The sequence below is a fragment of the Benincasa hispida genome, chromosome 11 (genome assembly GCF_009727055.1).
Source record: "Benincasa hispida cultivar B227 chromosome 11, ASM972705v1, whole genome shotgun sequence".
Classification (NCBI taxonomy): domain Eukaryota; kingdom Viridiplantae; phylum Streptophyta; class Magnoliopsida; order Cucurbitales; family Cucurbitaceae; genus Benincasa; species Benincasa hispida.
The window spans coordinates 72013831-72037209 of record NC_052359.1 but is presented as its reverse complement, the minus strand read 5'-3'; the positions used below and the strand labels follow the sequence as shown (position 1 = coordinate 72037209).

At 29.9% G+C, this 23379-nt stretch overlaps 1 protein-coding gene across 1 annotated transcript; it reads right to left on the bottom strand.

Annotated features, from left to right (window-relative positions):
* Positions 1-10072: 10072 nt before the first annotated feature.
* LOC120092186 (arabinogalactan protein 23) lies at positions 10073-10520 on the bottom strand. Its single transcript, XM_039050421.1, has one exon. The coding sequence runs from the start codon at positions 10384-10386 to the stop codon at positions 10201-10203; it is 186 nt and encodes a 61-aa protein (XP_038906349.1). The 5' UTR covers positions 10387-10520; the 3' UTR covers positions 10073-10200.
* Between the last annotated feature and the right edge of the window lie 12859 nt (positions 10521-23379).

Genomic DNA, 23379 nt, shown 5'->3' with positions numbered 1-23379 from the left:
GAAGTGTGGGCTCTGTGTGGACTTGGTTAGAGGAAGAAACCGGAGGAATAACAATCATGTAGACATTGAGCAAGTGGGAGATGAGAAGAAGTCTATCGTATAGATGAATGCTCAATTGTTTAGACGAAGGAAACCTATCATATAGCAAATGCCCCACGATCATTTAGCTACGAACAACTGAGTGAATTATCGTATAGAAACACTCTACGATTGTTTAGTCTCTCTATCAGCTATCGTTTAGTCAATCCAATTCACTTGACAGCAAACCGTGAGTACTTTTTCGAGAATGGCAACTCTCCTCAATTATACTAAATTTAGATAAATATTTTTCCTTTTATATAACGGTTATCATGGAACCACCAATAACCTCTCACTCAATTGGTTATTAGAGAAAAAGATATAATTATCCAATAATTAATATTTTTATAAATAAATATAATAACCAACTTACCATATTATATTTGTAACCTATAGTTTTAATATTTCATCTTATGAAACATATAAACCATAGTTCTTTTTCTATTTCATGGTATATAATGTAAATCTCATTTACATTAATCCTCCATTTGATGTATCTCATACATCACACTGATCATATCATATATAATCCAATTTCCTTTTGTCAATTTGAATATTTCAATTCAACACCAAGAATTGATTCTCAATTTGAATCCATTGATCTACCAAGGGGACCTTATGGACCTGTAGCTTGAAGCTCCAACGGTACGTGAATAACTGACTAAACTCTTTAGACACTTTACTAAAGACCGATAGCTGCACTTTCTTTACTACATATATATTTTGTGTTCATATCAACCAATCAACAATGCGATAACCCTTCACAGATCGCTCGTAAGTACAGCTGGGCCAATAACTGTTATGCCCCTGTAGTTACATCTAACTCCTTAAGTACCACTGATCCCTCTAATGAACATAAGTAATAGTCCTACTATGACTAAGTCTTTTCTTCTAAAGAGAAGCTATGGCCACTATGTTCAAGATCCGAAATCAGCCCTCAAGGAAGTAATGTATCTACTTACCCCTACTTCGAGGAAGAAGTAAATTTCATCTTGTGTAACTAAGTTCCCAGCTCCCAAATTAGAAAAATCCCCAAAAAGGTAGGCATGTTGAGTTAGCAATCTGGCCACTCTCACCCATACTAATCAAAGAACCGCCCTCAAAGGCAGGAGTTCCCAAAACACTTAGGATTAAGGTCATGTCACCTATGGTCATTTAGGTGAGATGTAAGTCTCAAGTATCAACGACATTATATAAAGAGACAAATCATCTCGTGGTCCGGACTTATACAAACTCTTTGTATAGGACATGCCCGTTCGCATGTCTTCACATGAATGGTCAGGATCTACCATCTGTAGTAGTTCATAACACTTGTAAACCTCTATAAAGCGGGCCGTATCCGTAGTGTCACCAGGATCAGGTATCCCTTCTTAATCTTTATACTACAGACCTTTTTAGATTATCACTTAAGACATGATCCACTTGTATATCTCATATACATGCTTAAGTTTATATACAATAACCATGGAGGTTTGTTTATTAAATATGGGTAAATGCCAAATAAAATAACTCTTATTTTATTCATAACAATGTGTACAGTTTACAAACTACGAGACTCCGGGAGAATTAGGATACCAATCCCAACACAAGCAATGAAGGATGTTGACAAAGATGGGTAGAATAAAGCCATGAATAAGAAAATGGAGTCTATGTACTTCAATTTCATATGGGAACTTGTGGGTCAGCCTGACGGGGTAAAACCTATAGGTTGTAAGTGGATCTACAAGAGGAAAAGAGGTGTAGATGGAAAGGTACATACCTTTAAGGCTAGACTTGTGGTAAAAGGGTTATACCCAGATTGAGGGAGTGGACCATGAGGAAACTTTCTCACCTGTTGTCATGTTGAAATCTATCAGGATTCTCCTATCCATAGCCACATTTTATGATTATGAGGTATGGAAAATGGATGTCAAAACCGCCTTTTTGAATGGTAATCTTGAGAAGACCATCTACATGGCCCAACCAGAAGGGTTCATTGATCCAGATAAAGAAAAAAAAGTTTGCAAGCTTAATAGATCCATTTATGGATTAAAACAAGCATCTTAATCTTGGAACATTAGATTTAATAGTGCAATCAAGTCATTTGGCTTTGATCAAAATGTTGATGAGCCTTGTGTTTACAAGAAAATCATCAATAACTAGTAGTTTTCCTTGTTATGTATGTGGATGATATCCTACTCATTGGGAATGATGTAGGTTTTTTGACTGACATTAAGAAGTGGCTAGCCGCCCAATTCCAAATGAAAGATTTGGGAGAGGCGCAGCTTGTTCTAGGGATCCAGATAATAAGAGATTGTAAGAATAAAAGGTCGGCCTTGTCTTAGGCATCATACATTGACAAGATGTTGATAAGGTATTCAACACAGAATTCTAAAAGGGGTTTATTACCTTTCAGGCATAGAATTGTTTTGTCTAAGGAACAATGTCCTAAGACATCTCAAGAGGTTGAGAAAATGAGATGGATTCCCTATGCATCGGCTGTTGGTAGCCTCATGTATGCAATGTTATGTACTAGATCTTACATTTGCTATGCAGTAGGGATTGTCAGTCGATATAAGTCCAATCCAGGATTAGATCACTGAACGATGGTCAAAACGATCCTCAAGTATCTTCAGAGAACGAGGGACTATATGCTTGTGAATGGAGGTAAGAATTTGATCCTTATAGGATACACAGACTCTGACTTTTAGACTGATCGAGATTCTTAGAAATCAACATCAGGGTCAGTGTTCACTCTGAATGGAGGGGCTGTAGTATGGCGAAGCATCAAGCAGGGATGCATCGTGGACTCCACTATGGAAGCCGAATATGTAGCCACTTGTGAAGCTGTTAAAGAGATTGTTTGGCTTAGGAAGTTCTTTACCAATTTGGAAGTTGTTCCAAATATGTCTAGTCAATCACACTCTATTGTGATAACAGCAGGGCTGTAGCAAATTCTAAGGAACCTCAGAGTCATTGAAAAGGAGAGCATATCGAATGGAAGTATCATTTGATTAGGGAGATTATGCATCGCGGTGATATGATTGTCACGAAGATCGCGTCGGAGCACAATGTTGCTGACCCATTTACAAAGGTTCTCACGGCTAAAGTGTTTAAGGGTCTTCTGGAGAGTCTGGGTCTACGAAACATGCGACACCTTGTTTAAAGCAAGTGGGAGATGATACTGGGGTATAGAGTATGTCCTAGTTTATTGTATATTGCACATTAGTCTCCCGAGACATTAGGAAAAGTGGGAGATTGTTGGGATTGGTGTCCTAATTCTCCTGGTGGTCTCGTAGTTTGTAAACAGTTTGTAAACATATTATTATCAATAAAATAAGTGTTATTTTATAAACATTTACTCAATCCAATAAACTAAGATCCGTGGTTATTTTATGTAACTTAAGCATTTATGTGAAGACATACAAGTGGACCATGCCTTAAGTAATAACCTAAATGGTCTGTAGTATAAAGATAAAGGAGGGATACTTTATCCTTGTGACACTATGGATACGATCCGCTTTGTAGATATTACAAGTATTGTAAAGTGCTACAAATGGTCTGATCTTGACCATTCACGTGGAGACATGCGAGCGGGGGTATCCTATACAAAGAGTTTATATAAGATCAGACCACGAAATGATTAGTCTCTTTATATAACGCTGTTGATAATTGAGACTTACATTTCACTAGGATGACCATAGGTGACATGACCTTAATCCTGAGTGAGTTGGGAACTCCTGCTCATGAGAGTGGTCCTTTGATTTGTATGAGTGAGAGTGACCAGATTGTCAACTTAACAAGCCTACTATTTTGGGGATTCGTTGGGAACTCCTGCTCATGAGAGTGATCCTTTGATTTGTATGAGTGAGAGTGACCAGATTGTCAACTTAACAAGCCTACTATTTTAGGGATTCGTCTGATTGGGAAGCTTGGAACTTAGCTACACAAGACGAAATTTACTCATTCTCCAAAGCCGGGGTAAGTAGATAAATTTCTCCCTTAAAAGCTGATTCTGGTCTTGAACATAGTGGTCACACTATCTCTTTGGAAGTGAGAACTCAGTCATAGTAGGACTATGACTTATTGTTCACTAGAGGAATCAGTGATACTTAAGGAGTGAGATGTAACTACAGGGGCAAAATAGTAAATTGGTCCATTTGTACTTACAAGCGATTTGTGAAGGATCATCGCACTATTGACTGGTTATATCCAATAGACACGAAAATATATCTGCAGTGCGAAGAGTGCAAGTGTCGGTCTTTAGTGGAGTGACCAACAGTTAACGGATGGTGGATCTCGTGATTAAAGAGTTTAGTCAGTTATTCATGTATCGTTGGAGCTTCAAGCTACAGGTCTATAAGGCCCCCTTGGTAGCTCAATGGGTTCAAGTTGAGAATCAGATTTTGGGTTAGTTTGAAGTGTTCAAATTAACAAGAGGAAATTTAATCATATATGATATAATTCAATTAATTCAATTATATATGATATAATTGATATGATGTATTAGATACATTAATTGGAGGAATTAATATAAATATGATTTATATGAAATACCATAACGTAGAAAAAGAACTATGGTTTATATGTTTCATATGATGAAATATTAAAACTATAAGTTATAAATATAATATGATAAGTTGGTTATCATATTTATTTATAATATATTAATTAGATGATAATTAATTTTTTTTCTTTAATAACAAATTAAGTGAGAGGTTATTGGAACGGTTCTGGTAATAGTGAGATAAAAGGAAAATCATTTTTCAAAAATCAGATGATGATTCATTGTGTCATTTGACAAAATAAAGAACTATCAAGTAAAAATATTTTACTAAACGATAATGTCTCACAGCCTACACGATCGAGTACCGAGTTTACTATACGATAGTTACTCGTTTACTCGTTTCTAAACGATCGAGTAGTAAAGTCTATACGATAGGCTTCTTCTTTCTAAACAATCGAGTATCTAGTGTATGCGATAGACTTCATCTATCTCCCACTTACTCGATCGTCTACCTTCTCCTTTCCTATATCCAAAGTCACGTAGAGTCCACAACTCCTAAATTTTCACACCGAGAATACCAAGGTAACACTTGTGGTGGTGTTCCTATTCAGTTCGAGGGTCGAGGATCAAGTTGGACTCAATAGAGATCGAGGATTCTTCAGTTCGTGCTGTTGGCTGTTCTGTTCGTTGAGATCGTGTTCTGATCGAGTTGCTGAACGATTGAGGGATACTTGAAGAAAGGTTCTTCAAAGGTTTTCATACTCTATCCCTTGTTTATTTTTTTTTAAGAAGCATGCTTGTAATTTGTTTTTTGTAGACTATAATGTGTTTGAGTTCATCTCAATGGGATTTGGAACGATCCGCTTCCGCTCACTGTATATCTATGTTTAGATTTTCTTCAGACTAGTTATATCCAATTGACACAGAAATATATCTGTAGTGCGAAGAGTGCAACTGTCGGTCTTTAACAGTTAATGGATGGTGAATAATTAATTAAACTCCTTTAATTAATTATTTTGAGAGAAGTTTAATTAATTATTCAACTATCATTGGAGCTTCAATATATAGGTTCATAAAGTTCTATCTGCAGCTCAACAGGGTTCATTGAGAATTAATTTTAGATTAATTGAGAGAATAAATTATATGTGATATAATTAATTTAACTTAATTATATATGATATAACTAATATAATGTATTTGATACATTATAATATAAAATTTATTTTGAGAGGAATTAAATATTTGAATATGATTCAAATACTAATTATATAATATGAAGTTCATATAATTAATTTTAATATAAATATGATTTATATTAAATACCACAAATGATTGAGAGAATTTAAACTATAAGTTATATTGTATTTGATATAATGTAAACTATAAGTTATATGTTATATGGATATAACATATATAATATATATATATATATATATATATAATATTTAGATAAAGAAATATGTTTTAATTTATTTAATTTTATTTAAAATTTTTTAAATTTAAAATGGAGGGAGACTCCCTACCCTTAAATCTCTCAAACTCTCTCAACGCGTGGAGAGTAGTTTTAGTTTTTCATGTTTTATTTTTTATTTTTTATTTTACTTTTTTGCTGAAGATCTCTCCCAATTCTTCTCACATAATATTTCTCTAAGAAAATTCTCCTCTCTAAATCTTCTCTCCCTCTCCCAAAAAATAGTGTGTCTTCTCTCCCTCTCCCAAAACACAGAGCCCACACCTTCTTTGATTTTCTTCACCTACATAGGAAACTCTTGTGATGGTGACCATTGTGGTTTATCATTCGTGATCATTTTGGGAATCATGTGAAGAAATTGTTCTTCAAAGGTAAGTCTTCTCTAACCCTATTTCTCCTATTTTATTATCATGCTGTAAATTCTTCATTAGTGCATAATTGTATATACTGTAATTTATTATTCTGTGAAAAATGAAAATTGTCATTGATAGCTATTATCAGTTCCTATCACTTATAACTGCTATTAGTGATAGCTTATAATTTGAGAAATGTGCTATCACTTATAGTTGCTATATGACTACTAGTTATCCTTGATAGTTGCTATCGCTGATAGCTTTCAATTTAGGATTTCTTTTGCTTCTAGAGAAGCCATCTCACGAGTCTGTAGGCCCCTGGTGCCAACGAAATTTTGACAATTGGGTTGTCGCCATTCACCATTGCAGCATTTGGGTCGACCTTGTTCGCAAGCGCTCGTGGCATTGAGCTTCATTACAATGAAGCTGAACAAAACGCTTAGCCAAAAACTAACGAAAAAAGTCCTAAATGTCAGCTGCTTCCTCCATGAAGGAACTTCTTGGTTCTCAAGAATTCCTCAATCAATAATACTCCACCTACAACCCCAAATTTCTACCTGTTCTTTTGATTTGGATCGTGCTTCACTACACAATTATCCACTCCATCTTCCATAATTTTGTTATCGACAATTCAAGTGCTGGTGGCCAAGGAGAAAAAGGAGAAGCATAGAGAGAGGGTACGACGCGGCAGCGGTGGAGGAAAGGGAGAAGAGTTGACGGTGGCGAATTGGACATGAGAAAGAATAAGAAAAAAAGAGAAAGAAGAAAAGAGGAAAAAAGTGCACGAGGGCAAACTTGGAAATATATTTAAACTTTAAAACCAGCCGGTGAGTATGTGTCATATATGCAATTAATTTTAAAAAGTACTATATTAATAGATATTTTAATTAATTTGGCTGTTTATTATAATTTCCTTTCATCTTTCCTTCTCTCAATTTTGATTTTGGTCAAAATACAATTTCCCTGCTTCAAAGTACAATTCCCAACATTTGTTGATTGCAACATTCTTTGGATGGAAGTAGTAAAATCTAAGGATATTCTCCCATAGAATTAAGATTTTTCTATCTATGAATTTTCACTAAGGCAAAACTAATGATATTTAAGGGATTGAAATCTAATGCATAATTGATACGAACATAGTAGCAAGCAATAATATTTATTGAATATTCCACTTTTTTCTATTACATTTTATGGATGTAATAATAGTTGCATAAATAGAATTCAAATCCAAAATAATAGAATATATAGTATAAGGATAAAATAGTTGCATATATAGATCAAAAAATGGTAAAAGACTAAAAAACTCATGCCTAGTCACCATTTTGTTCGCTTCTTCCCGATTTTCTCAAATTAAAAGCTATCACTGATAGCAGCTCTGATAACATTGATAGTTGCTATCGCTGATAGCTTCTATCAATTGCTATCGATGATAGTTTCTATTAGCGAGCTTTCAATTTGAGAAAAATTAATACAATCTTGAAATATTAGCTTTTAATTTGCTATCAATTATTAGTAGCTATCATTGATTCACTTTCATCAATTGGAATCAACGTTGAAATATTACTATTTAAAGCTATCAGTAGCTATCAATGATAGACCAACAACTTTGATTACCATAGTAGTTATCACTAATAATCTTTTATCATGACTATCACCGATAGCAGCTATCAGTCGTTATCACCGATAGACATTCATCAATTAGAATCAACCTTGAAATATTAACACTTAAGGCTATCAATGATAGACTTCTATAACTGGTTATCACCTTTGAAAGAAACTCGATATATAGATATCACCTAAGTTTTATTATCGATATTGCTAACATTACTCATATTGTGGTTATCAATGATAGCTTCTTTCACTGATAACATCACTAATAAGATGCTATCAGTGATAGTTCTCTATCATCGATAACGTGCTATCAGCGGTAGCTTCTATCATCGATAACGTGCATCAATAACATGCTATTAGTATTAGCTTCTATCAATCATAGCCACCGAAAACCTTTTTACCTCTTTCTCGTCCTTCCCAAACATTTGTAATTTGTAAGTCCCTTTTCTTTTCGATGATAGCTTCTATCACTAATAAACATGCTATTAGTGATAACTTCTAAGCATTCCACTTATATTTTTGTTCGAGATTCAACTTTATTAATTAAATTCACTAAGTTAGCTATCAATGATAGATTTCTATAAGTGACTATTAACTAAAATATAGTCAAAGATTAAGCTATCAATGATAGAAAATACTAGTGGCTATCATTGGTTGCAACCGACATTGAAGACTATGTTATTAAAGCCCTAATCGACATTAAAGGCAACTGACATTAAAGGGCTTTAATAACACTATTTTTAATGTTGGTTGTCAATCGACATGAAAGCCCTAACCGACATTGAAGCCCGAAATTCTTCTAGTGTATATTAAATATTTTTTTCCTTTTTATAATAAATTTATTTTCTATTAAAGTAGCTTCAAAAATAGGAAAAAAAATATAAAACGAATATAAATAAACATAAAAAAGAGTAAACTTGTCCAAAAATAACACTAAAAACCATTTATGAAAATATATGGTCAAAGATAAGTTTCTTATTTAAAAATCCCATCCAAGATACCACCAGGATGTGTCATTAAAATAATTGGCAAAAAAGGGTGCTATTTGTAAGAATTTTTTTGTGCTATTTCATTTGCACTTAACTAAAATATCAATGATAGAAAATATTAGTGGCTATTTATATTTATTGTTTGTTATAATAATCAAACTTAGATTGACTTGTTGGTATTACTCTTAAGTCATGCGTATGTGTAACTCGGCCTCATAATTCTTGTGAAAAAAAGGAAAAAATTCAAAGCAAAAACTTAAAAAAAAAAAAAAAAATTAAATTAAATAGAAAAAAGAAGTAAAAACCGGACAAATAAAAGAAAAACTAAAAAAGAAAAAGAAAGGGAAGGAGCAAAAAATCGGAAAAAGAAAATAAAATAAAATAATAAAAAAGGAATAAGCAAGAACGGAAGAAAGAAAAAAAAAGGAATAAGCAAAAATCGAAGAAAGAAAAGAAAATTAAAAAAAAATAGAAAATAAAGAAAGGAAAGAAAATAAAAAATAAAAGAAAAAAAAAAGAAAGGGAAAAAGAAGAAAATAAAAAATAAAGAAAAGAAGCAAAAATCGGATTAAAAAAGAACAAAATAAAATAAAATAAAATAAAGAAGAAGAAGCAAAAACTGAGAAAGAAAATAAAATAAAAAATGAAAAAAGTGAGGAAAAGAAAGAAAATAATAAGATTAAAAAAAAGGTGTACAACAAGAGGATGAAATTGAAAATTAAAAAAAAATTTCAAAGATTAACTAGTCAACTCATCTATATTTATAAATATTTTAAAAATAATATATTTTTAGATTTTTTCTCTTATTCTACTAGTATTACAAATATCTAATATTTATTGAATATGCCACTTTTTTCTATTACATTTTATGGATGTAATTATTGTAATGTTAAAACATTCTCCACTGTTATATATTTTATGAATCTTTCTAAATTTAATTCAATTTTTTTACCTCTAAAAAAATAATATATAAATATAGACATCAATAAGCCATAATAATTAGATATATAAATTCATGACAAAAAGGGTAAACATATATAATTCAACAAAGATTTTGTTCATTAAATTCTCAAACCAAATTCAAATAAACAATACTTTTTTTTCCTTCCAAGCCACACACCAACCACTAACCAGAGTTTCTCTTTCCCATGTTTACATAATATTTTTTTCCCTTCATTCCTCCCTATGCCTTCCTATTCTTTACTTAGCTTCTTACAAGTAATAGGCAAAGAAAGATGCAAGAGAAGCACCAATGAAAGCTCCAACAGCTGGTAAAGCAGCAGCTGCCGCGTCGGAGGACAGGCCAGGTGCTGGAGCGGGGCCTTCACCAGAGGCCATAGTAGCACTCATGACGGCAGCGGAGACGAGGACGGCACAGGTCACCTTCTTCATGTCCATGGTGATAAAGAAAGAAGAAACTGAGAAAGTTAGAGGTTTGTAGAGAAAGAAGAGACCCGCTTAGAAAAAGCAATGATCTTCTTAATTCTTTGCAATGATTGAGCTTGAACTGAGCGGGTCTGAAGAAAATGGGAGATGTTGAAGGGATTTTATAGGGTTTGTTTGTTGATATTTTTAGGCTAAAACAGTTAGAGAAAAATAAATAAATAGAGAGTTTGATTTTTAGTGGTGGAAATTAGAGTGGTTTGTTAATTTTGTTGCAAATTAATGGCATAAAAAATAGGGTGTAATTTGGGCAATGTAATGGTTTGGAACTGTTCTCATGCTTTTATTTTGCAAGTTGTTGATATAACCAAATAAAGTTGAGTTTTCAAGTTGTTTGGTGAGTAAAAATTGGTTTTTCAAATTTTTGTTTCTATTATTTTAGAAAATTATGTGCCATTGAAAATCATGACTCTTGGATGATGTATATGTGTTATGGCCTTTAGGATTAGTCTCTTAAACTACATGAGGTCATTAGTTCTCTTTTGATTATGTTTGTTAGTTATCTTCAATCACAAAAATACATGGTTCGTTTGTTTCGAAATTGACATCGCCATCTTACATATACATTCTTATAAGTTTAAGCAACACTAAGGTTTAAAATAAACTGTGGTAAAAAAAAGTTTAAAATAAACTTGGTACTCTTTTCCGGAAAGATTGACTATAGAGAGGTTTTATTTAACCGTTATTATACTAGAGTGTGTTATATTTTACCAATCGTTTAGAAGTAGATAAAACTCTTGATATATAAATAAAGAAAATAACTTTATTGGCATTTGATACCTCTTAAAATATGTAAAATCGAAAAGTAAAACCATATATAATATTGATAATATTGTTGAAATATGTAGAATATTGTATTATCCTAAATTAACTTAGTGGTATTGCCCTAAAGAGCTCTCACGATCATTTGATTGGAAGAGATATTGAGAAATTTCAAGAAATACTAGATTATACATAACTTAAGCTTTTGGCCTCTAGAAATTAATCACATGTAAACTCATTCTATAATATCTTTTCACTCATTATAATAGCTCCTATAAAAAAAGAACAATTTATCGCAACAATTAAATCTATCTATATATATTTTTTGAATTGAGTCACACTTGAATGTGACATTATAAGACGATAAAGAAGACAAGAACTAACTATTAGTATGGTACTAGATGTACATTGGCTCTTATCTACAAGAATATAAGGACCAATATAGCTCGAGGATGATAAGGATAGATAAATTAACTTGCATGGTTAAAGAAAGTTTGAAAAATTGATATGTACCACCTAGTTAAACCAATAAAACTAAACCTTTCTCCCTCTTTCTCTTTTCCATGGCCCATTCACTAGTAACCTAGGTGTATCTTAAATTGCACTTATTTTTCTGCAGTCCACTCTAATGAAAAAGAAGAAAGAACTTCAATTTTTTTTTTTTTTTTTAAATAAGAGAGTTTAATACGTGACAATCTTTAATTGGATAATTGGATGAACGGCAAAAAGATAGGTACATTAAAAATAATAATGCACATATTTTTCTTTTTCGAAAACTTTTTTTGAAAGCATGTGATATTAGTGAGAACAAGACATAAAAGGACATTTGTTCATTAAAAGTAGCCTAAGACAGCAAGTGGAACATCTATGTCATAAGGGGAATGCAATTATGGAAATCGTGTTAAGAGCCATTAGGGGTCAAATGTAAATAGAATTTTCAATCAAGGGTAGAAATCTGAGTCTTGAGATGTTACAAGTTATATCGTGGCATTGTCATACGAATTGACATCGGCCAATCCAAGAGTTCCTATTTTTTCTTTAACAAAAATGGGGAAACCAATATCTTTTAAAGGAGTTGCTCTACCTTGATCACCATTAAAAAAAGCTGATCCCCATTTACATTCGCCTACGGTAAAAAAAAAAGTTTCCTCAGGGTAGACCCTCCCAACTCCCCAACTCCCGAACGTCTTTCTATCAATCGAGAGTGGTATAGAATAGTACAACAAACCAACAACTATGATAAAAATGGACTCATAAGATTGACGGTCAGGGAAGTGATTCCATTTGTGTTGTATGATCATTTACTACTATGTGTCCTTTTTCAAAATATAATTCATTATTATAAGGTAAAATTATACACCTTTTTGTTTTATTCTAATTGGAGTTTTTTTTCTTGAATAACCTCTAATAATGACTATAATAGATTGAATTCTTCTTTAAAAGTTACAAAAAGATATATAGAGCTATCTTGTTGTCCAAAATCTAACGCTCATTAAAATTCACTTATATAAATCATTCTAACTATCCATCTCATAATAGTTCTCTCTTAAACATTTTTTTAATATTCATAAACAAAATAATATTAGAGACAACAGGACCGATCGCCACGTATATTCTCTACAATAATATATAATATTGTGATGTACATGATTCTACTTTTGATTTCACTCACCAGTGAAGATATATGATTAGCTTAGTTAGCTTCTTATTTAGTCAACGTGAGACTTTGAGTTAGTACTCCCAACAAAAAGTACGACTTGTGTATTAAAAATACATTATACTTTCTGATTTTTCACCCCTAAATTCCTTAATTGAAACCAAAATCTTCACCTTTCATCATCAAATTTCAGCACCAATATGACAGTAGTACCTAATATATTGCAGAGAGAGAGAAGAACATGTAACAGAGATGATTTTTTGTCCACTTTATATGTGTAGAGTCTAGCTTCTCTCAAGTTGTTGTTTAAATTATTAAGATGGGCCTGCCATGCCCTGCCCCAACCATTATTATCATTGTGGGCAGCTGAGAGTTTTTCAGGTCAGGTAGAGCTCCCTTTTGCTTGCTGTGCACAAGAAGCTGCCACCCCTGAATCTGAGCCAAAGGCACTTATGAGGATGAGGATTATATATATATATATAGTTGAGATAGACTTGAATTTATTATTTGACGTTCTAAATAATTAAACATAAAGTTTCATTATTATATTGATATAATTCTTTTTTTTCATTTAAATTTTTATTTTGGATTTATTCTGTTGAAGGAACGTTAGGAGGGGTGTCATATATAAACCATCTAAATCCTACATGCAGATCATCTCTATATGAACCACATAATAATCTGTGCATCTTTTTTTTCTTCTCGTTCTTTATTATTTGCTTGTCAATTTTGTTTATGTCGTAATAATATATATGTGTGCGCATATATCTATACCGTAAAATACTTGGTGCATTCTAGACTGCATCTATCTTTTTGCAACCTCTATATATTAACAACACAAAAAAATATATTTTAAAGAAGGAAGAAGAAAAGTTTGTTAAGAGGCAAAGTGTAGTTGGATAATTTGGTGAGATACACGTACAAAGACAAAGTACACCCTGGATCATTAATATATTTTTCATATATATGTGTGTGGTGATGATTTTCAATTGTACATTTTTACACATGATGTCACATCTATTTCTCAACAATTGTGATCAATCATTAGCTATCCCTCTTTACTTTTTAAGTGAACATTTGAGATAAGGAATTGGTTATTATAATCATATATTATTATAATTGGGCTATAATAGTTTGTGTTTAGAGTATAAATTATTTTAGTTTGGTTTATAATAGTATGTGTTTGAGATGTAAACTATTTTAGTTTAAGAATAAAATAGTAATCACTATAGCAATGAATAAAAAAATGATTAAGGTAAAATAGTAAAAACTATAGCAAATGAAGGTTTTGAAATAGTGTCGACGGTAGCAAATTGGGGAATATAAAATAGTATCTATTGTAACCAGAGGTGGTTATTATAGTTTTAAGATAGTTTTTGCCCCAAACACATCCTAAATTTTTAAGTTGTGGTTTTCCTAAATCTCTCCATTTTGTGCCCTTTTCTCATCCCCAATGTCGAATGAACACAAAGGAATGGCAGCATTATTCAAGCCTATTTGTCCTATGACTACTAGTTTTCAAGTACTTCTGTTCTTCACAATTTAAACCCCAAAATGTTTATTATTGGATTCTAGATTCACATAGCATAGCCCTCCTAGTTTTATGTAATTGGGGTTTAAAATGATTAGATTTAACCTAGTTTTAGAGAATGGCTATTGGAATTTTTTTTTTTTTTTTTTCATGGCTATTTAAAATATACACATAAAATCTAAATTAAAAAAAAATCTCAATTGATTTTTATATCCTAACAAATTGAATGAGTTACGTATAATTTATATTAAAATTATACTACCACATCTAGATCTTTCTGGGCAATTGTATTGGAATTTTTTTTTTTTTTTTTTTTNTTTTTTTTTTTTTTTTTTTACAAAGTTGTCTTTTAAGTGCTTATAAACACTTGACACATAAAACTAAAAAGTATTTGTGATGCATTTTTTTTAACAATATGAAAAAAATTGAAAATTGAAAACATAAAAAATTTCAAACATAGCCTTTGAATAACAAATGGCGATGTCTTTAACCTCACTGATAATAATAAAATAAATCAATCAATCAATATAAAAATAAATATCTTAATTTTCTCACGTTTAGAAATAAAAAAAATAATTACAATTGGTAGCATTTTTAGGAATAACTAAGTGTATGACATCATTTAAAAAAATTATAAATATAAACAAGTCTAATAGACTTCTATCGTTGATAGCGATAGACTTCTATCGTTGATAGACTCTTACTAGTGATATGGTCTATTAGATATGGTCTATCACTAATAAACTTCTACCCATAATATGATCTATCACTGATAAACTATTTAAATTTAGCCATATTTACAAATTTATATCTGCTAATACTTTTGGTCTAGTATCTTTATTTGTAACTGTCCCAAAAAAAATTTCAAAAGTTATTGCATGAATAATTTTTTTTAATAATATATAGAATGAAGAAGGATAAGTACGTGTGTTGAGATGCCTCAACTAAGTTGGCACATCTCTAACACGTTAATGATATCCCATTCAAGAATAAAATCATCATACATATATAGAAAAATATAAATAGTTATTATTATTATTATTATTATTGTTATTATTATTATTATCTTGCTAAACACAATCAATCAAGGGAAAGTAAAAGTATTTTTCCTATAAGCCTAAACACTACAAAATTTACTTACCTTCTCCATACAAAACTCATTTCAAACCAAATCTTCTAACGAAATGACTTAACAAACATAGAACCCCAAAGGATTAATTAACACAAAAAAAAAAAAGAATTAATAACACAAAAACAAGAACACATAGGACCCCATGTTAGAAGGTATACTTGTCCCAAAAGAAAAAGCAAAATGAAGCCAACATTATTGTAGCTGTCCACAGTACAATTTCCTAATCAATTAGTACACATATTCTTCATATCACAACAAATGTCCAATTTTTTTTTTTTTTGGTTAAGTTAGGCTAGTTTCAACGGTAATTAACATACCTTTCTTCTTAGAAATTGAAAGTTTGACCTCTCATTCCCGCAGTTGTTATAGTTTAAAAAAAAAGCTAGTTTTAGAGATTCTTATCAACTTAATTATTGTTTTAAAGAAGAAAAAATACTTCGATGCATCTCGGCAACATCTATCTTTGTAAATTCTATCAATTTGTCCCATCATAAATTACCACATGGCAAATTTTTCTTACTTCTTTTAAAAATATTTTAATATATTTTGTTGTGTCTGACTGAGATACATAAAGATGGATGCATCTCAAGATGCACCAAAGTATTGCTCTTTACAAAATAGGAGCACTTGTTTTGGGAAACGAGGTATAAAGAATTGAATAACACTAGTAAAATGATTATAACTCAACTGGATACAAACAATTACAATGTAAAAATACATAAACTGTAACAACTCCCAAGAGTCAATGAGATGGAATAACAAAGGCCTATAAGTTGAAATAACCACAAACTGATAAAAATCTCAATATCTTATGGAAGGATCAACTAGTAGTCGAGACATGCTTCTGATAAGCATACAATAATTCACTCTAGCAGGCTACAAGCAAACTGTAGAGATCATCTCAACAGAATACAACAACTAATCTGGTAAAAGAATAGCAACCTCAAATTGATCATTTGATATAACTCTTGAATACTTACTCTCAACTCAATTCAAGATCAAAAGGGAAGAAAGAAAAGAAAGAATTCTTCAAATTGGAATGAGATTCTCCAACTATTATTAATTTTAGACTAACAACGGTCCAAAATACAAAAAAAATTAAATAAATACAAGACTAAAACATTTGTCAAATTTAATTTAATGAGTTGTTACTTGAACAAAAATCAAACATAACTCACATTATAATGAAAGAAACTACAAATATATATATATATATATATTCATAGTTGAAATTATCATTCAATTCGATAGTTTTAATTCAGTTTGAAAGTTTTACAAATGAATTTAATCTACACAATTAAATCCATCCAAATTTTCACTTCTTTCACAACATTTTAAGTACCCAACAACATCAACGGGCGGGTCGAGTTGGAGATAAAAGAGAATTACTCAAGTCCAATAATATCAACTAAAAACATAATAGAGTGAAGATGAAGCACAAAAATATCGAAGGAGTGACATCTCAATATCATTTATTCTTTTCCTTAATCTACGACCTATTTGAAATGACTTTTGTTTAAAAAAATCATTCCAAATAAATTTTAACGTTGCTTATTATCTCTACTACATTTTTCATTATTTACTTCTCTAAAACATATAACATTCAATTATAAATTTATTTCGATGGATTATGATAAATTTAATCATATCAATATTTTAACATTTTACTCACTCGTAGTAGAATTGAAGACTATATATTTTAACACTTCACTCAAATAAGTAGAAATAGATATTAATAGGAGAATAACAGACATTACAAAGTATTTCAAACATAAAATCAATTATGTTAAATCATTATGTCCAAAAGTTTAAGTAATTAAGAAAGAAATAACGTAAAATAAAATAGAATGCAAAGTATATATGATGATGATGATGATCTGTATGGCATATAGGGATTCTGGGGATTTGCAAAATTTGCAGAGGTCACAGAGATAATGTCTGTCTTGAAAGCTTCAAAACAAGACAACAACATCGTAACTCGTTTTTGCCTCTTTTTTAGTTTTTCCATTCAAACTTTCTTCTTTTTTTTTTAAAAAAATTTTTCAACCCTAAACCCTTATTATTTCATTTCTATTTTTTTCTTGCACACTCGTGCTGTCTTGAAAATAGCATTCCCACCAACAAAAAAAAAAACCCATAATTAATTAATTAAACCTCTCTTTTTCCTCAATGTTTCTCCATTGTTCCCTTTAAATAAGGCCATATTAATTAATAGGGGGCTTTTAATTTAAAAACTATTCATTTGTTATTTATTTATTTTTTCCTATTTTGTGTGTTTTGTTATTTGCAAAATCTCCCAACCCAAATGCATGTGGGAGCTTGTGCTTCCCCCCCATGCTTTTCTATGTACTGAAATCTTGCTTTTGTGTTGAATTTCCCTTCATGGGATTCTTAATTCATTACTTCTTTACAATTTCCAAAGATCTTTGAGAGGGAGAGTGGAAAATTATTAATTGACTTGTGGTTGTTTTGACTATAACATTGTAATAAATTGGAGTAAAAGTGAAAAAGGCTTTGAATTCTAGGTGAAAACTTTTTAAGGTCATTCAATATTTGAGTATATTGATGATGCTTTATGATGTTATATACTTATATTTCTTTGAACCAAATTCTCAAGTGCTCAAAAATAATTTGCTAGCTTTAAAATGTTTAGGGATATGAATGTGAAAGAAATTTGAATTGAAATACTATGGATCAAACTATAGATAAAGATGGTTTAACCATGTGTGTATATATGTTGCCTTTTGAGGTTTAACCTGATATTAGATAGGGGTGTTCAAAAAACTCGATAACCTAAAAAAATCCATCAACCCAACCCAACCCATTCGGTTTGGGATGGGTTAGGAATTCTTTTGGGTTGGATTGAGTTCAAATAAATGAAAATTTTTTGGGTTGAATTGGTTCATGGGTCACCTAAAATAACTCAAATCAACCCAATCAACCCAAATTTATTATTAACTTTAAAATGTAATTTTTTTTTTTTTTTGCTTATGTACCATTAGATATACATATATTTATTATTTTTTTTAAATTTTATCAGTTTTTTGAATAATTTATTCTTCAACAATTCTTTAAAATATTTTTTTTTTTCACTTTGAAAAAAGATTATACATTTTATAAATTGAAATTGAATTGTTACTCTTAATTCATATATGAAAATAGTTAAATCAAATTTTTACATATTAACATTTTACTTACTTTTATAAAAAAAAAAAATAAATGACCCGAGTAACCCGAACCAATCTAACCCAAATATTTTATGGTTGGGTTGGGTTGGGTTCATTTTTTAATGAGGGTTATTTGGGTTGAAAAAATTTACAACCCGAACAATTGGGTTGGGTCTAAAAAGTCCTTCAACCCAACCCAACTCACGAACACCCCTAATACTAGAGCAAAAAGTCTCGTGTCTATTAAACCTTTTTGGTCATGCTTCTAACGTAGGGAGTCAAGTTTAAGCATTACTCTAAACATCTTGGCCTAGAGCTTCAGAAGCCTTAAAAATGGAAAAAAATGTTACCTCAATATGAATAATGAGCTGCACCCATTTCTATATATCTCCTTCAATTATAAAAGAAAAGATATTTAAAAAAAAAAATTGTCACATAACAATTTGTGATCGAACACTTTAATAGATTTTATAAAAATGATATGAATGTAGTTCGAGATACATTTAATTATTTTCTAAGCCTGGAATTGCAACTACGTTACCCAAGCTCCTACCTATAGAGTCTAAAAAGTATACTAGTGACGATGACTTTCTAGGTTGTTGGTTTCAATTAATCAACTAAACATCATCAAACTCTTATCAAGAAACAACATGTCGTGACCAATAAGATGGTTGTTAGGATATTAGATTTAATATCTTTTATCAATACTTTAATGTTTCTTTCCTATATGTGGGATTGAAAATAATATGTCTTTATTCCTTCAAATTATGCTTTAATACCTACTAAAAACGTGGTATAAAGTGTTGGATAGATATATCTATTAATTTCCTTTCATGGGATTCTTTCATTTTCTTTAAATTTTCCAAAGATCTTCAAGAGAAGATGGAGAGTGAAAGTGAAACAACAGTTGATTTGACCAATAGATTCTCACAAATACAAAGTAAAAAGTGAAAAAGGGACATTAATTTGAATTGTAGGTGAGAAGAGCGCTCTCTTGGACACATTTTTCTTAATGATATTTTGTGAGAGGTATAGAATAGTTTCTAGTGAAATAATATTGATGGGATACAAACAACTCAGAAGAATTAAATGTGAATAGAATTCAAAACATAGTGTGGGGAAATTATATAATATGGTTTGAATATGGAAAATAATTAAATGAAAACATGTTGTAGTGCATATGAGTAAAAAGGTGTAAAGATTAAAATAGGGTCACACCCCAAAGGCTATGACTAAACTCAAGGCTTAAAATAGACAAAGGGAAAATGGACACAATGCAGCAAAATGGCTCCTTTCATGATATATGTACTCCATGTTCTTTTGCTTTTTCTTATTTTTTTTACTGTCACAATACCCCATTATTTTACCCTCCCTCAAAACCAGGTGAAATAATAGGTCCCCACCTCTCTGGCTCTCTCTCTCTCAAACATATAAACACATTAATTTTATGGTACAAACATTAATTCTAGTGGGGGATTTTTCTTTTCCATTTTCATCTATACTATTATCAACTCAATTATACCCCTAACTTTTTCCATTTTCATCTATACTATTATCAACTCAATTATACCCCTAACTTTTGGGAGTAGTTTAATTTAATACTCCAAACTAATAATTTCTTTTAATAAGATACTAAAGGATAGAAGGATGTATCAGTAGATGATATCGAGATATCTTAATTAAGTTGACACATCCGTAACACTTTCATCATTCTTCAGTCCAAAAGTGATTGTATTACCACAAAAAGATATCCCAAAGTGACTATGAACAAGAGAACAATTCATAGTCAATCAATACAAATCACAAGGAGATATTAGAGAAAAATCTTCCAATTAAGCGAAATGATAGATACATCATAATTACAAAAAAAGAAAAAATGAAAAATTATAAGTGTACCAAACTAATAATTGTACCCACTAAAACCCTAAATGTTTATAAGGATTTTTTTGTTTCACAGATATTGTCATGGGATTTCATATCAACATTTAATATCTGTGTTTATTTCACATAATTTCACTTTTTAAAACTCATGATATTATTATTCAAAAATTTTAAAACACATTTGACATGGATTTTTTAATACCCTCAATACTTGTAGGATTTTTATATCTGGGAGATGGATAGAATCTGATTAATTCATAAATTAATATCAATTGTTTATTACCATTAATTTCAATTAATTATTAAATATATATACTACTTAGACTTAATGAATTTCAACTAATATATTTACCATTGATATTTTATATTATCTTAAGTATTTAATATAACATTTTATTTGTTAATTATTAATATTCTAATTAATTTATATTTATTTAATTATTTTAATTAATTAAATAAAATAATTTAATTAATGTCTAATATAAAAATGTTCATTTAAAGATATTTTAATTGATTAAATAATTAATCAATATAATAATACATTAAATAGTTAAATTTAGTTATCACTATATTATTTGTTATGTTACATTTGATTAAACAATTATTTAGTTTTGATTTCTATATATAAAATTGGTAAATTGATCAAATACATTCATTTAACTTCCAACATTAATTATCCTGTATATCCAAATATAGATATTAATTATTTCATACATTTTGAATTCAAACATTTAAATTCCAGACATTTTATATCCACATCCATGAAATAATATTTGTGATCAAAATGACCCTAAGTGAATCAATTTAAATCCTTTATTAATGCATAAATTTCAAACATGTATAAAACTTCTTTAAATACAAAGGTTAATGTAATATTAGATAGAAATGTTGTTGGACTCAAATGAATAGTAGCAGTTTAATTATTAGTATGAGTGTTGTTTTTTATCTTCTCATTTTCTCAATTTTATTCGTATTAATTCATGAAGAATTATATGCCATTATTTTAAATAATTTTATAAAGTGGTTTTGAGTTGATTTTAAATGGAACATAGCTAAAGTGAAAATAGTTATAAAATTACTAATAAATGGTCAAAATTGATTATATAGGAATGTTTAGATGTAAACATTTAAGATTAAAATTGATATGAATATTAATTTGAAGTTTTAATTCATATAAAACCTTAAAAGCTTAGAAATAGATTGATATTTCACTAAAAATTAAATGATGGAACATCAAAAGTAAGGTTCTTTATGCATAGATGGCAAAGATGTGAATAAAAATAATAATTATAACTTTGTGTAAACCCAAGAAATGAATTAAACAAAGTGAGACATGTGTTAAGATTACATTCGCATCGCTATAATCATACGATATTATCATGGGTCAAAGTTTGTACGATTTTACTTTTCAACTTTATTTAAAAGATTTTATACACCCACGAACATAGTCATGATCATTTATCCAAGTAATCAAAATCTGTTAAATTGTTAGATATAGTTAAATTTAGGCGGTTAAAAATATTTTTAAATATAGTAAAATATCATTAATATCGATAGATGTTTGTTAGTATTTATTTATTATTGTCTATCACTAATAGATAGTAAAATTTTACTATATTTATAAAGAAGTTGACTCATTTTACTATATTTGAAAATAATCTTTAAATTTATCATAACTTAATTATTTAAATTTTTGGGTCAATAAATGATATCGGAGATTTTATATTATTCAAACTCCTATCATACTATTGGCTCTTCAATTAGTATTTCATTTATACTTCAATAAGACAAAGTGTAGAAGTTTTTTAAGATGAATTTTACTCTAAAAATATTAGAAATTGATAATGAAAATGATAAAAGTAGTATGGAAATTCTAACAACACATAAAATTTATTGGAAACAAGTACGAGATGCTTGCTAAATTACAATAAATAAATATGTGTATAAGTCCAAGAAAGAAAATAAATCTTAAATTTTTCTCACTAGAAAAAATACTGATATGAGTATAGTTTCAATTGGCATATCGATGTATTATAAATAACGAGATATGTGATTTGAATCTCTACATCTCTATTTTACTCAATGATAATATTAACCCTCATAACTTTTTGAAATAATATTTTAAGTTGAAAAACTTCCTGATTTATTAATACATTTAACATTTTTTAACTACGTAAAACAAGTCATTATTGCATAATTCCGAGTCACGTCAGGAACTTAAAATTCGAAATTATTTAAAAATGAAAAATCTCTTTATTACCAACACAAATCTCAAGTTTCTTTTTCACGTAGGTCATGTTGCCAACTTTCAAATCAAACCAAAAAATTCAGATCAATCATATCCCTGTTAAACCACCATTGAACCTAAAAATTTAATGAAATTTGTAGGAAACTCAATAAATGAAAATCAATATTGATTAAAAGCATGACACTACAAGAATTTTGTTCGAACATAGAACCTCTGTTTTTGACACTATATTAACTCATCTACGAACCCAAAAGATTAACCTGATGGGTTAGGATAAGTTTAGTTATATCACTACTTCACCAACCCCATAACCCTAAATTTGAAAATATATAATAGGAAAATGGAGAAGGAAAAAACCAATAATAATAATGGTCAAAGAGAGAGAGAAGTGGGGGAGTGATAGGGAGGAGAAAGCAGAAGATGTGGGGAGAGTTAATAAGATGTACTTTTTTTCTTTTTTTCTTTTTTTTTTAATTTATGTTTGTTTGTATAGGTAAAAACTAAAGAGATTCAAGCTTTAACATTAAGGATTTTGTTGGTTATAAGTTTATAACCTTTGGATTTTAAGAT